A 16,002-nucleotide genomic window follows, 5' to 3' on the forward strand; every position below is an offset into this window, starting at 1 on the left:
TACCTATATCGAAAGTTATCCTCGGTATTGCGAGCATGATGTCATATGGCAGAAAAATGAGTTTAGGCATCGGTCCCACGTCACATCGGTCCCACATCACATCGGTCCCACGTCACATCGGTCCCACATCACATCGGTCCCACGTCACATCTGTCCCACATCACATCGGTCCCACACCACATAGGTCCCACACCACATCGGTCCCTGTCACATTTGTCCCACATCACATTGGTCCCACATCACATCGATTCCACATCACACCGATCCCACGTCACATAGGTCCCACATCACATTGGTCCCACATCACATTGGTCCCACGACACATTGGTCCCACATCACATTGGTCCCACGGCACATTGGTCCCACACCACATTGGTCCCACATCACATTGGTCCCACGTCACATTGGTCCTACATCATATTGGTCCCACATTACATTGGTCCAACATCACATAGATACCACATCACATCGGTCCCACACCACCTCAGTCCCACATCAAATTGATCTCACACCACAGACTTAAATCTAAATATGGACGCTGTAATAGTCTTACAGATTTATTTAAAAAAATGTCGTGTGTTAACGAACGGCCACATTATACAACATGATGAGGGTTCATTGGTGTGTACATCTGCAATACATTCGATTAAACACGAAATCAGTTTCATTTCTATTTAACGCTTACAATATATTACAACCTTGCCGAAACCAAAGGAAATAACCAAAATCGCTAAACCTTCTTCTATGAAATTGCATTATGTCTGAAATTGTATCATGCAAAAACTGATCTTTTTTTTTTAAAAAAAAAGGGAACACCAAATTAATGGCTTCCAGAAATATCGTATGCACTTTGCACGTTCGTCATTCGATATTCATCGGCAATATATAAGTTTTGTTGCTTTTAAGAAGCATACGGCAGTCAATATTACTATGGCAATCTCTAATTATTGCGCCTTTGGAACGTGTTTTCTCTGAACCGTATCAACCACATCCTTATTTTACAGAATCAAATGACGGATTTGTTCGAACTGATTGCAATTTGATATAAATCACTTAATCTGTTCAGTGTATACATTTAACTTTAATCAATTTAATATATTCCATTTTGAGAGTTTAATCATCTTTAAAGATCCTACTCCGAATAAGTACCGCTTCTTTTCCCATTTACGGATGAAGCTCGTATATTACAGACATTGACGTTTTAGACATCAGAAATCTTCGGCAGTTATTTTACCTTGATTATACGGTGGCCCACAAGTGTTGTCACCATGTCAATAAACATCGATACGTATTCATTCTTCGTTCGTCCGAGTGAAAGTGGAGTGGAGTATACACTACGTTACGTAATAGTCAAATCATGGTCACGTGATGATTTATGTGCAGTAACCATTTAATGACTATGATTCAACTAATTTGTACCACGCCTGTCGCGAATTGGGAAGTTTCTGCCAATCACATCGTGACTATGAATACGCGTAGCTTGATTTGTGGCATACTGGGAGCCAGAGCTGTTATCTCCTTTGCCAGGTTACCGCATTCCAGAACGCCCATTGGCCAATTTGAGACAGCCGTGGCACAAATTCATCACAACTTATAGCACATTTTAGTGGACAAGCAAATGCGCTATATTATGGTTAATATCCTGCTGGCAACCCAGGTTTACGTAAATCAGGGACGGTTTCAATTGTATTGTCTTGAACGAGGATGGATTCAACAGATGAAAACAGTTCAGTTTGGTCGAATTGTTGCAGAGCGTGTCCAATTACCTGTAGTTGATCTCGAATAGCCTGCGTAAAACATAACATAATAGTTACGGCGTAAAAAGTGGATAATTCGTTAAAGATGCAATATGGGTGAGTACATGTAATTTTTAATATTGTTGTTCGATACTGTATATTAAAGTGGGAGGGTCGTCACCTGCGCACGCGCGGGAATTGAGTCCCAAGCGACCATAACAACACACGCTAAAAACGCAAAGGCTCATGGGTAGACTCTTGTTTGTAAACAATGACACGCTATGGCCATCTGACGCATGCGCAGGTGACGACTCCCCCGCTTTAATACATACATTGAACTATGCTTTAACATGAGCTTAAAAATGCAGTTCTTGTAGCACATTAGTTCAATAAAAAAATGAAATTCTCTCATATGCATAAGTGCACTGGTTGTTTTGTTACGAACAATTACTGTGACTGCACATGCGCAATAGTTATTTTAATTTTCATCTAATAATACTGTTGTTTGTCTTGCAAAATGCAAAATGTTCAGATTACGATAAATCGTAGATTTTTAGTCAACAGCATGGAGTATCGGACAACAATATTAAAAAAAAAAATTTGTTCGTCTATATTATATCTTTAAATAAAAGGTGTGATATTTGTTTTTTTCTATATATTAATAACGATCACACTCACCTTGGATAATTCCTTTTCAAAAATGACAACATTAGGATCCAGTGGGTTATAGAGTCGTGCGTTATTCACGGCATCAGCAAGGGTTTGGTTTAAATAAAGTATCTCATACATCACCTGGTAATAAACAACACTGAACACTGAAGTGATCGTGATACAACACTATAAAACATTGCCAATGACTATAAAACTGCATACCCGGAACGGATAAGTGTACTAGTCTGTACGTTTTTTAACAGTATGTCTTGCAGGAAATCTTTTTTTTTATTTCAGTCAGAAAAGTTTGCCCTTGCATTGACAACAGAATCTAAGACATCCACACAAACACCCACAGTCACCCGCAAGCGTTCCTGTGAAAATGTAAATTACATACCATTGCGATTGAGGGTACCGCTCTTTCGCCTCCAGTTCCTCCAATTACCATGGTAACGTTGTTCTGATTATCCAGCACTATAGACGGTGCCATAGAAGACAATGGACGTTTCCCTGGTGCTATACTGTTTATTGTATTGGAGTTATCCAGCGTAAATTCAGACATGTGGTTATTGAGAAGGACGATTGTGTTTTCAGATACAAAACGCGAACCAAAACTAGAAATGAAATAAATAACAAAATCAAATAACATCATTTTGTTCTTCGTGCTTGTAATACGATTCATTGTGACAACAACATATAAAGCAATTTGTGTTTCAAATTAAAGTTCGTATAATTGCACGTCAACTAGTATTCATGTATTGTATGTACTAGTGTGTTCATGCTTTTGTCACGGTCACGGGTGCAAATACAAAACTCTTAATGATAAATGCGTCCACAATGAGTCTGTTGATAAACATGTGTTGACATAATGTGGAATTGTAAATAATAATAAATAATATAAAATTAAATTTACTTTGAGGATAGTGATGACGTCATAGAAACAGCATCGCCATTGACAGCGATGACGGATATGTGTGTGCCGCCCAGATTGTTATCACGGTCTGCATTACTAGACACGAAGACATCTCCATAGCCATGCACTGTGTCATAAGTTGGCTGCCCACGTTTGATAATAGAAACTACTTCATCCACGAATTCTTGCGATATGAGGCTCATTACAGCCTTTAAAAGTAAACAAAGCATGGTTGATATTAGTTTTTATTTTTTCAATCACATTTTTTCATTTAGCTCTCGATGGGTAGAGTACGTCACAGTCGTCATGACGCACAGTGTTCTATGTGGGTCCACGTGACGTATACAACGCATGTGAAATACGTTCAAACGTGTGCTACACGACAACTGTGACACTTTCAACAAACGCATCCGCATTATCATCGTAAAATCATATTTGAATAATTTGAAGAGTACATATATATGTAATAGTTCAATATTCGTAGCATCTTTGTGGAAGGAAAATATAAACGAGCAAAATTAAAAAATACCACATTTAGATTACTTACTGCTTCCACATCTTCAAATACTGGATCAGCAATTTTGCTTCTCTGGGCAAAAGCAAACTTACACGTCTCGATAAATTGGTGGTAAAATGCAATCCCGTCTGGCGGCGCTGCAGCTAAGGGTCGAGGTGCACACGAATATTTCAGATAAACATAACCAAGAAAAATTTAAATCAATTATAAATGCGTTGAAAATCACGCCAGTTAAGGGTGAATTTGACGTTAGCACGTATACGTATACATAGGTGGGTTGAATTCGATATCAACTGAACTGATATCCCGCTAATCATTAAATAAATTCTTTCTGAATGCTCTGATCCTGTTTTCGGGCTTCGTTATTTTCACAAACGCTTTTTTCCAATGATGCATGGCGAGTTAAGTCACAATGAGCTTGGGGAATTAAAATAAGCAGATTGCTGCTGCGATCCAGTGGTGTAATACCAGCATTGGTAAATAGCCACTCTTTATTTCGGAGAATATTTGGCAATTGTATCATAGCGAGCATAGGTCTTTACTGTGTTACAAATTTCAGACTTGTTTTTATTTATTTGTTTGTCTGCAAGCAAGATAAGTCGAATCGATAGACTCTCATGAAAGAGAGGTCGCCCTTGGCACAAGAACCAATCACGGTTGCCATGGAATCACCAATTTCTGAAATGATTATTTATTTGTAATTCTAAAAGTTATGCATGGCTCCTCATGATATATTCAGTAAGGTTTACCACTGACTCACGTATCAATTAATTAGATGTTATGAGTCATCCGGAACCAGTTGCCATGGAAACAGCAATTTTGAGAACAATTGTGTATCTGTAATTCAGCTATTTTTAGAAGGGAAATGTACCTACATGAACCAACCAGTTAGATCTAGTTTATTGTTAGATTCAAAAAAGTTAACGACAACTGTTTTTGATTGTTAGTAGGGGTTTCAGTCAGATATAAACTCGTGATTACATTAGAAGATTCTAAATCCAGTTGCTATGGAGAGAGCACAATTTGGACGGATTATTTACCGTTGCCAAACTGGCTCATTTTTAAATACTAGTGTTCAATACTCAGTATGGAAGTCAATATGGTTAATACAATATAGTAGAGGTGTTTGTAAGGATTTTGCAGATATGGCGAAGGTCAATCCTATTAATATACGGTCATATGATTATTGCCTTTGGTTTAATTCAGCACTTATAAACCGGTAATCGCATAATAAAAACAACCTGATTGAGGCGGAGGTTTGCGTTCTTGGAGTACCTCAGCGTGTCAATGTTTACAAACAAGCGTCTACCCATGAGCCTTTGTGTGTTGTTATCGTCGCTTGGGACTAAATTCCGCAAGTGACGACCCTCCCGCTTTAATACATAATTCAGTGCAAATTAGATGTAATATTTATAGTTTATATTGAATTCGCGGAAGAAGAGTTTTGCGTACTTCAATTCCATTTCGTTGATTTCATAGCCTGACACTAGAGCTTACTGCTTAATGTGTGTACAAGCAAAAGGGTAACGATATATCTAATGCATTATTTCTGCAACTCCTGGCACCGGCGTGGTTGCTGTGAAATGGCGCCCTCTCTAGTCGAGTATTGTCAATTTCGTTCGTTTATATGGTGAATCCTGTTATAATCTGCGATACATATATACATACATCATTTAATTTAATTTAATTTAATTTAATTTAATTTTATTTTATTTTATTTTATTTTATTGCCATTTGGCAGCGTTAGGATCAATCTAAAAAAACATTTTGTGTTTCATAAATATAACATTCAGCTAATACCATACCTTGAAGAGCTTTCAGCATGAATGCTAGGATTGCACCACTTGTCGGTGGCGGCGGTGTAATCACAGTGTAATCTCCTATTTCTACCACAAGAGGGTCGTCAACTCTGACCTCATACTCACTAAGGTCTTCTGTTGCCATGATACCACCTATGGAAATACGAGAAATTCTTGAGCCGTTTTTTGATAAGTGCACTACACCATCGACAAAGACGAATAATTACTTATGTAAAGATATATGCCTTTCGTCTAACATCGAATAACACCTGTAAGTGTCAGAATGCGATTCAACCAATCATCCATAATCAAAGTCGGGATTTGTTTTACCATGCCATGTTAAACCAGGAGTCCCCATTCCACCTATATAAGCTCACATCTGTACTCACCATTTTCTTGAATATCCCTTATAAGTGCTTTTGCAGTTTTACCAGTGTAAAACTCATCTGCACCATTTTCTGCAATCAGTTCAAGCAACTTGGCAAGTACTGGTCTTGTCATGTTATCGCCTTCACTTTTCCATTCTGTATACGCATCTTCTGCATACAGCAACCTTTATCAGTGAAACACATTTTCATTTATTCAGTGCTAACATTACGTATTATGTGGCGTGTTTGTTTTTATTTCGTGTATGTTATGTTATTTTTACCATTCAACTATCGTCTTGTGGCATTTCGCGATTATAGCATAATATATAAATAAAATATTTAAAATAAAAAAAATGTAAAATAATAAATAAAAAAAGATCTTATTTTAATCAAATTGCGTCAACACGGTAAGCTGCATGGTGATCCTCTAGTCAGTGATTTATTTTCGAAAACATGACCGCGCTTCTGGTGAGTGTTATTCTCCACCTAGAGAATCGCAAAAAATGGCCTAGCATACACGTAGTGTCGACAAACCATTGCAAATATGATGTTACAAACTCACCATAATATTGTAAAATCTGTGAATGCCACAGATGGATCAAGAGTTAATTCTCGGAGCGCCTTGGAAAGGTGTGAACTGACAGTGAAACCATTGTTGGCTATTCGTATTGCTGGTTGGAATAGCTGTTTCCATGGTAACACACCAAAACGATCATGTGCAGCTTTGTAGCCACGGAGCTCACCTGGGACAGCTACCGCTTTGGCGCCTAAGAAAACAAAACAATATTTAAAATGTACAATTAACATCATTGAGTCGTAAAAAGTTGGATGCGACAAAACCGTAGCGACTCGGGATACCAGCCAGATGAGCCAAATTCTTTAGAACTGCGACTGTACATGCATACATTGTCAAATACTATATTTTATGTTCACGAAATCATATTCTACTATATGCCATGCTATTTTATCTTACAGAATTTGAAACTGAAATAGTTTAGCGGATATAACTTGTATCACGTTGACCTGTAAAATCTACAACTGCAGTGAGTTTGGATACTGGAGCACCATCTACGGTCATAACTGGGGTACATAAAACGTAGAACGATTCGCTGCACTTTTCCACGTTTAACCTGACGTGACTGCGAATGGAGGGTACTCAGTGTACATTTCATGTTACTATAATTAGCTAATACTTAAGGGCGGTGGTCGTCGCGCATGTGCGACATTTGTGTTGATAAACAATGCTTTACCTACAACCGAATGCGTCCTTCCAGTGGAAATCACGAGTACGAGTTTTGATCTGAGCGCGACGTGCACCAATTGCCGTCGATGACTCCTTCGACACCTTCAAATCACCAACGAAATTACCTAGTTAAAGCAATGGTAACGGTATACTCGTTGGTCCGCGCAATAGTCAAAGTCGCCATCTTGTTCATATGAGACCTAGCCCTGCGTACAGTGCTGTGTGTACGGGGACGCGTTCGGTGGTGGGGACATCTATCAATCGAACGCGTCCCCGTACACACAGCACTGTACGCAGGACTAATATGAAACCCACATCTCGCACATGCGGGGCGCGACGACCACCGCCCTTAACAGAAAATTTACAAAACCAAAATCTACAGGAACATTAACAGACAGGAATTATCCACATACAACCATGCACACTGGACAGAGAAAAGCAAAAAAAAAGTCTAGCCCAAAACTAAGTAGTGAAGACAAAATATTTTGCACGGTATTTCTTCTACTTCCACCACCAAAAACAACTAAGTTCCTAATGGCCGACCGCAAATAGGGAAAATCCACCAATACCTCCAAGATCTCCTTTACTGGTTTGCTTCTGATAAAAACGTTCTAATTACGTCGATCTTATTCCAATAATCAAGACACGTTTGGTGTCAAATGAACGCTTCATATTACGTGGTGAACTTCGATAACATCCAATAAACAAAAACAAGTTTGAATGACGTTTTTTAAGTTAAACATGAAACAATTTGAAAAGCAAAAAAATGTTTATTTTTTGGATCATACCAACAATTATGTCATCTATTAAGAATTCAAAGTTATCAAGTATAAATGATCTGAATAAACTGTGCGCATTGTAGAATAAGCAGTGTGAGAGTTCATCATATTTACACTGTGCATGGAACACATTTCCGAACACATTGTAAGCATAGGAACTTACCATATTTACACTGCATGTTGTCAGTGGAACACATTTCTGAACACATTGTTAGCATAGAAACTTACCATATTTACACTGCATGTTGTCAGTTGAACACATTTCTGAACACATTGTAAGCATATAAACTTACCATATTTACACTGCATGTTGTAAGTGGAACACATTTCTGAACACATTGTAAGCATAGAAACTTACCATATTTACACTGCATGTTGTCAGTTGAACACATTTCTGAACACATTGTAAGCATAGAAACTTACCATATTTACACTGCATGTTGTAAGTGGAACACATTTCTGAACACATTGTAAGCATAGAAACTTACCATATTTACACTGCATGTTGTCAGTTGAACACATTTCTGAACACATTGTAAGCATAGAAACTTACCATATTTACACTGCATGTTGTCAGTGGAACATATTTCTGAACACATTGTAAGCATAGAAACTTACCATATGTACACTGCATGTTGTCAGTGGAACACATTTTTGAACACATTGTAAGCATAGAAACTTACCATATTTACACTGCATGCTGTAAGTGGAACACATTTCTGAACACATTGTAAGCATAGAAACTTACCATATTTACACTGCATGTTGTCAGTGGAACATATTTCTGAACACATTGTAAGCATAGAAACTTACCATATGTACACTGCAGGTTGTCAGTGGAACACATTTCTGAACACATTGTAAGCATAGAAACTTACCATATTTACACTGCATGTTGTCAGTTGAACACATTGTCGATTCTGCTGCCATAGGTGCCATCCCTCTTGCATCAAAAAACACGTTTTCGCCAGTCAGTTTGTTGTACACAGTCATCACAAATCCACCACCAATTCCAGAGCTTTCGCTTTGTACCACTCCAAGGCATAGCGCCGTTGCTATGGCAGCATCCACGGCCGACCCACCATCTTGTAAAACATCTCTGAAGCGAGAAAAACGAACACACATTCTGTCCAATGTCATCCTATATGATGTATTCAGTATGCCTTATTCTGCATATTTTACTCGATATGTTCAAGTTAACTTTTCCAATAACTAGAACGAGAGCGAGTGATTCCAAACCTCGGGAAATTTCTCTCAATCAAAAATACTACAAAACATTAGTAGGCGAATTTTAATAAGAATTCACGTAAGATAACTTTGTCTAAATATGTTTGAACCCATCCTAACCCCGACCTCCCCTCCAAACTGTTGTAGCCAACGTCCACTCGGATGGTTTCGTATCCGTTCAAAAATTGCGTATGTTGAGGCAGCAAGCTGGAACATTATACCTTGAACATTAAAGATGAGTATAACCCAGGGTTATGGTACATGCTGTAAATTTGTTGTAGCTTGCTCAGCTGAAAACAGTTACTCAGTCATTTTAGAACTATTTACTCTCAAAATCAGCAGAGTATATGTCTGATCGTCAAATATGCATTGTCCGTCACTGTTATTTCATGGTGTTAGTTTTGTGTTCCGGTCACGAAGTTAATTACAGCTTGCCAGACAGTAGAAACCCACACTATCGATCAAACTGATTGTTGCGCAGTAGCTTTGCGTGGCAGCAATACAAATAACATTTCGCCGACAACTGGAATGCTATTTATACCAATAGTGTTGGTAATTAATACTGCCGAACATATATGTTAGCATAGTGTGACGTCATATAGCCATGTTCATATACTGGAGAGCAAGTACGGATAAATTACCTTCTGGAGATGTGCAAGCCAAGTGAATCCCGTTTTTAGGATTTTATGTATAATATATGACACTGTTTTGGGTAGAAAATTAAATAACAGTTTTGTCACCATAAGAAACTTTTCTATGCACTTGGGAATATATTGTATATCCACTTTTCCAGTGTATATCATGTATTATACCTGCTGTATACCCCAGACTAGAACCTAAAGGGTTTGAATTATATTATTATATTATTCAATGAAACATGTTGTATACCAATCTTTTGTTTGTATCGTGTATGTAAATTTTACAAACATGACTTTTGCTTTTATCTATAGGACATCATACATTATTTGATAAATTTTGGGATATGCATGGATTATACGTGCCGCGAATGTCCGACATTTATGTTGATAAATGATTTTGCCACAATCCAATGCACTCACGATTATTATCTGGACGCAACTAGCACTAATTTCCTCCTGTAACACCTCCGATACCTTCCAATCACCAAAGAAATTATCTAATTAAATCTTGGTAACGTCTCAAAAGTCAAAGTCGCCATCTTTGTTTATATGGAACCCATATCTCACACATGCGTGGCGTGACGGCCACTGCCCTTTAAATATATTTTGGTTTGTAGATTTTGTAGGTGTAAATAAAGTCACATTTTTAGGGCATCCCTAACCAGCTTGAAAAGGGTATGTCTGACATAGCTGGTAATGTAAATCCCCACTTCAATTGAATGATTTTCCTAACCCATCTTACCTCCCAGCTTCAGAACATTCGGTGTAATCACTTGCAACAGCACCGTTATTAAATCCATTCGGCGACGGTGTCGTTATCAGCTGCTGATCCTGGGTCACGCGAATCGCCACAATTGTTGCAATCACAAGGGCGAAAATAAGCAGTCCGATTACTACGATAAAAATAACCTGCTTTCTTGTACAGCTGCACCTAGTTGCTTTGTCGTTTGAGTCTTTGGTGTCTTGGTCTCTCTTTTTCTGTGTGTCTGTTTGTCCCTCTTTGGTTTTATCTTTGACTTCATCAAGTTCAACGTCATCAAACCCGTCATTTTTTGCACCTCCAACCGATGTTGAAGCAATTGCTGTCGCATCTTTTTTACCTCTTACTTTTTCTGCATCTTTATCACTTTCTCTCGAGTCGACCTGTCTTGCTTGCTTTGACTCTTCGTAATTTCTGGAAATATTAAAACATAACTACACTCATACACAAGATTTGATGAACTTATGTATATATTATGAATATGTATAAACGCACTTCATTTGAAATTCAAAAGAGAAGAAAGGAGTGGCCAGAGAATCGCCTTTTTTCATTTTGCAAAGAGTTCACGCGACAGTTTATTTTTCAAACCCCATCTCACCACGATCTACTGTATTATTTCGCATCGTCACGACACGAGCAAATAGAGTTCATAACGCATTATAAACGTACATATCATACTCATAGACCTTAAAAAGAGATTCCAAGGTCTATGATTCAATATAAATCAAATTAAATCGTGACAAGCGGTTGGCTGATTGGTGACCCGCGAAGGCAAACAATCATGTTGAACCAAGCACCAATCCAAGAACCAAATAGCGACTTTGGGCACACACTCACGCAAAGTAGAATGAGATATGTCCGAGATTTTTACTTTTGGCACGAAGATAGGAAAAATACGTTTTCCGGCTGATGCCCTGGCAAAGGTGGGCAGGTTTTTTTTTCTTCTACCTTACTAGAGTGCAGATGTGACGTTGTTATTAGCGTGATCAGCCCAACAAAAAACAGAGTTAGTACGTATGTGTGGACAGACAGCATGTCTTATGCCATGATGCGATATGATATAGTTGACATTCAAGGGGGAAGTGAAACTCCTCTTCTATTGTAGAAGTACTACACATTAGGCAGAATCTCACTAGACGCATGGTGCCGAGAACAGCCACTGTCTGGTGGCGCTGTATACAATTTAAACCTATTTAGGCTTGTCAACGCTCACGCTGGCGATCAGAGTAAACAGCGGAGACACTTGTTAAATTTGGTGACTAGTTTAGCATGATAGAAAGCTTAGTATGATACAGTCTTGAAATAGCCACACTAGACAGAGTGGGGGTCAAGACCTAATATACATGATTCCGGCACCGGCGTTTCATAATAAATGTTTTCTATTAATAATTGCACTTTAAAATAATACTCATGAGATATGTCTAAGTCATAAACTTGTTAAAGTTAATAGCATATATTGCCACAGTCCCTCAATGGACTGTGATATTGTGTATGCAGTGCGCATGGTTCGGGTTCTGTTTTCGTATCCCACAACCAATGCGTCATCATAGTGAGGTAAACTGTAATTTACGTTTTACGCAAGGTAACGTACAGCACCATCAATGAGGGTTGTCAATCAAACCTCATTGATGTTGCTGAACGTTGCGTTCGTATTCAAAGCCCATACATAAGCGACGCTACCAGATATATACACAAGCTAACAAGCCACACCAACCCAGTGACTTCTGAGATTGCAAAGGATTTGTACACACTCCCACCATGCCATACGCTGTAATATGCAATTACAATTTTGGTTCCCCGTAACTCCGGATGTATTATATTGTCATCTCCTGATTTCATTGTAATTTTACTGTGGAAAATATAGCTCACTGTCTTGCAATATTGTTTAAACTGTTACATTTGAACTATCAATATTGCTATTTTGTTTACAAAACAGTGCGCTATATTGCAATACGGCTGGTTGGATTGTTTTTTGTTCATCTTAAGTGGAGTATTAACATATGTTTTAATGAGTCGCTATGGTAACATTAACAATGAATTCAAGAATCGAATGCACGTAATAATGTATCAAATTCAGTGTGACGTAACCAGCAGGATAGCTTGGTATCCAATGTTACACCTATATTCAACTAAATATTTACCCAGGATGCTAGAATACAAGGAGACCTTTTTCTGAACTTCTATTAAAAAAAAAACAGTGACAGCATGAACTTGAAGTACATTTTCAACAACCAAGGCTATTATATTCGTACTAGATAAATACGTTGCTTTCGAACACAAAGGAACACACATCGCCGTGAAGACGGTTTTCGGAACACCGCATTTACTGGCGAGTCTAAACCAGAGAAGAATCGGGGTAGTCAGCGTCGCGTTTCACGATTTGTTAGTTAAACCGTGATAAGAATATCAATCATTTTATTTTACTGTATAAAAACAAAGCCATTCTGTAATACAGTTTTCAAGACGTGAGGTTCGTAATTTGGTGTTACACATAATATGCCCCCTGCATCAAGTGAAGGAAATATACCGATTACAGTGCAAGGCAATTACTGACATGAATAATAAGCACTTCTCCTTACACGCACTGGACATTATATTCCCATATACTCCATAGGTATATTACATTATTTGACGTGTACCCACTGCGTGTATCTGAAGATATCGTAGGCGATCACAATGGCCGCTCAACGTTTTCAATTGAGTGTGGCGTCAATGACTACACAATATGATTATATCTATGTATACGGGACACGCGTGCTGTTAATTCAGTCGTCTTTCAATTTTAGACCCTGACACTGAAAGTTGGTTAGTTACAGACGTTGCAGGCACAATGTACCATATAATACTTCCCGTAATGTACGTGGGTGGGTCTAGACCGCAAATCATTTATACGTACCTGTCTTTTTCTGCAGTTTTACCTTGCATCGTGGCTACTTTGCAGGGGTGACGGTTTTCCCAACAGCGCTGAGTGCAAATGGCGAATGTAGAAACGGCGAGAACACGTAGATTGTATAATATTTGTGTAGAATTGACTTAACACAGATCAATGACCTTGGGTTGGGCACATTAGCATAACAATGATCGACAACAAGGGGAAAGGAACCTAGATGATGTAGAACAGCTCCGAGATCAGTCACCTTTCACTGACTGTTACCCTCGAATATATATTTCTATGTAGCAATGTGCAAATACTCCGAGAGAAAATGCCAAGCATGTCGTGGCGCGATAGCTGACAAACAGTTTCCAGTTCATAGTCAAAATGAGGTCTCGAATAAATCAATGGTGGGATGTTTGAGATGAAGTAGACGTTACTGCAAATTCCAATTCACCAACCGCGACTCCATTTAGAAATACGCAATAATATAATAATAATAATAATCATAATTTGATTGACATTTTATGTGAACGATTCGCTAGTAGGTATCGCTGTATACTCAGTAAACTCCATACATACCCAATGTTTCTTAGTTACTGGATTACAGCAGTAATATCGGTCGTCACCATGACAACGCTGTTGTATATTTTACATGTCAATCTACACAGTGGGTCGCACGGACAGAAATTTGAGCCATGCATTCAAATACTACAAACGCCACTATTGCAATTGGAGTATATATTTTATTCTTTACACGAAGTTACAAGCAAGATGAAAAATAACGCTGAGTTATAACTCACACAACTGTTGGTACATACACAATGAAGCTACTTATAATTACTAGTATGCGGTATTGTTGTCATGGTAACAAGGGGACGTTGATCAAAACGACTACACTACACAATCGCGATTTTCAAGTCAGTATCCACACTACATAGTAAGAGGTGTGACGTCATGTGACATGTATTTTTTTTTTTTTAGTGCTTCTAGTTTTACATAACGGTTAGTTGACGGGGAATGAGTTAACATGGAGATATGCATTGTTTACAGTATTTGTTATTGTCTTGTATCACGTTGTTTGATAAGGATTTTGTGGCGTCTGGGGATCCAATGCAAAATTTTCCTCTGGAAATGAAATGAAATGTGACACCCATGTGATAAATGGTTCTTGTGAATTCTTCATTAGAAAGAGTAGATACACAATTAGTGATGTTATTTCCATTTGAGTTAAATTAACCGTGTTTGCAGAATGAATGTCTACTGGGACGAATATATCATGCAATTCAGTCATACATTCTGCGTATGACAATTTATCCGACTAGATAATTGATTTACAGTGTTATATGCAGAAATAAAAGAGTGACGTGAAATGTGAGATTTTACTTCATCTTCTGCTTTGAGTCTGTCAATGACTCGTAGACATTCCACTTTATAATGAATAACTTGAAGTCCCCCGTAATTGCATAGTCAAACTGTTTGTGACAAAAACAATATCTACAGTCACCAATATTCTCAATCTTATAGCATTTATATCCACAGGGAGCCCAGGAACTATAATCAACTGTAATACGCAGTCTCTATGAGCGGGGGGGGGGGGGGTATCGGCTGGTATCTAGTGTAAGAAATAGTCTATTTCTTACACTATATACTAGCCGATACCACCCCCCCCCCCCCCCCGCTCATAGGGACTGCGTACAGTTGATTATAGTTCCTGGGCTCCCTGTGATGGTAACTGTTCACTTGATGTGTTGTAAGTTTTGTCACCAGTATTCATATATGACGATGTGAGTGAGGCCATGCAAGATGCCATCCAACTGCAGCTGTTCTTCAGCTCTCGTACCAAATAATTCTCAAAGTCTGAATGGCATCATTAATTTCAATGAAATAATGTATTGGTTGACCACGAATAGTTGACCGTAATAGTATCAATAATCGTGAAGACATAAGCTTCGAATAAGCATGGAAGGCCGGTACTAGCGGAATAAGTATACCCACAGGGGGTTGTTGTGTATCCAGTTATAATATCCTGCCAAGCTTGTTGATTTCCGTAGGTCTGTGTACGCCGTCAATGTACCGTCTTTATAATACGTTGATTGCAGTCGTATCAATTGCTTTTTGAGATCGATGTTCCATTGGTAATAGTTGGCGGATGACTGTCTACTAAATAAAATAAACATAGAAATCATTATTCTAAAATGTGTATCAGTAAGAATTGTGAGTAGTGAAAATCGCATGTGACCACAGCAGGTGTTTCGCCTTCCGAGGTCAGTTCGGGGTTAGTTCATGTAATATCGAATAGAAGAAATATAATTACACTATGTTACAAATGTTTGTGGTAATTTATGCATAAATTCCGAGTTCACCACTTTGCAAGAAAATACGCAGGATAAAATCTGGATTCCCGGTTTTTGAACTACTCTTTAGCTATTGTTTGGTTTGAGTGCGTTATTGTGATAGAAAAAATACAAAAATGAACATTTTTAGTGGAAAAGAATA

General features: G+C 38.2%; 1 protein-coding gene across 1 annotated transcript; it reads right to left on the reverse strand.

The window, feature by feature from the left end:
- Nucleotides 1-519: 519 nt before the first annotated feature.
- On the reverse strand, nucleotides 520-13,968 carry LOC100367500 (scoloptoxin SSD14-like). The gene is made up of 11 exons (XM_002731551.4): nucleotides 13,528-13,968; nucleotides 10,614-11,045; nucleotides 8,885-9,105; nucleotides 6,547-6,751; nucleotides 6,006-6,169; nucleotides 5,623-5,769; nucleotides 3,848-3,960; nucleotides 3,301-3,509; nucleotides 2,785-3,001; nucleotides 2,415-2,528; nucleotides 520-1,787 (listed from the first exon to the last, which is right to left on the reverse strand). Exons 1-11 carry the CDS (start codon nucleotides 13,554-13,556, stop codon nucleotides 1,635-1,637), a joined length of 2,004 nt encoding a protein of 667 aa, XP_002731597.1. The 5' UTR covers nucleotides 13,557-13,968; the 3' UTR covers nucleotides 520-1,634.
- Nucleotides 13,969-16,002: the final 2,034 nt, after the last annotated feature.

The sequence above is a fragment of the Saccoglossus kowalevskii genome, chromosome 13, assembly GCF_978046115.1.
Source record: "Saccoglossus kowalevskii chromosome 13, keSacKowa6.1, whole genome shotgun sequence".
Lineage (NCBI taxonomy): Eukaryota > Metazoa > Hemichordata > Enteropneusta > Harrimaniidae > Saccoglossus > Saccoglossus kowalevskii.

Excerpts from the sequence above, each read along its gene's own strand:
- LOC100367500 (XM_002731551.4), bottom strand. The coding sequence starts at position 13,556 with ATGCAAGGTAAAACTGCAGAAAAAGACAG. Across the intron at positions 6,170-6,546 it reads ACAGATTTTACAATATTATG|GTTGCTGTATGCAGAAGATG; the intron begins GTGAGTTTGTAA and ends TCACTGATAAAG. Across the intron at positions 5,770-6,005 it reads AAGGGATATTCAAGAAAATG|GTGGTATCATGGCAACAGAA; the intron begins GTGAGTACAGAT and ends GTATTTCCATAG.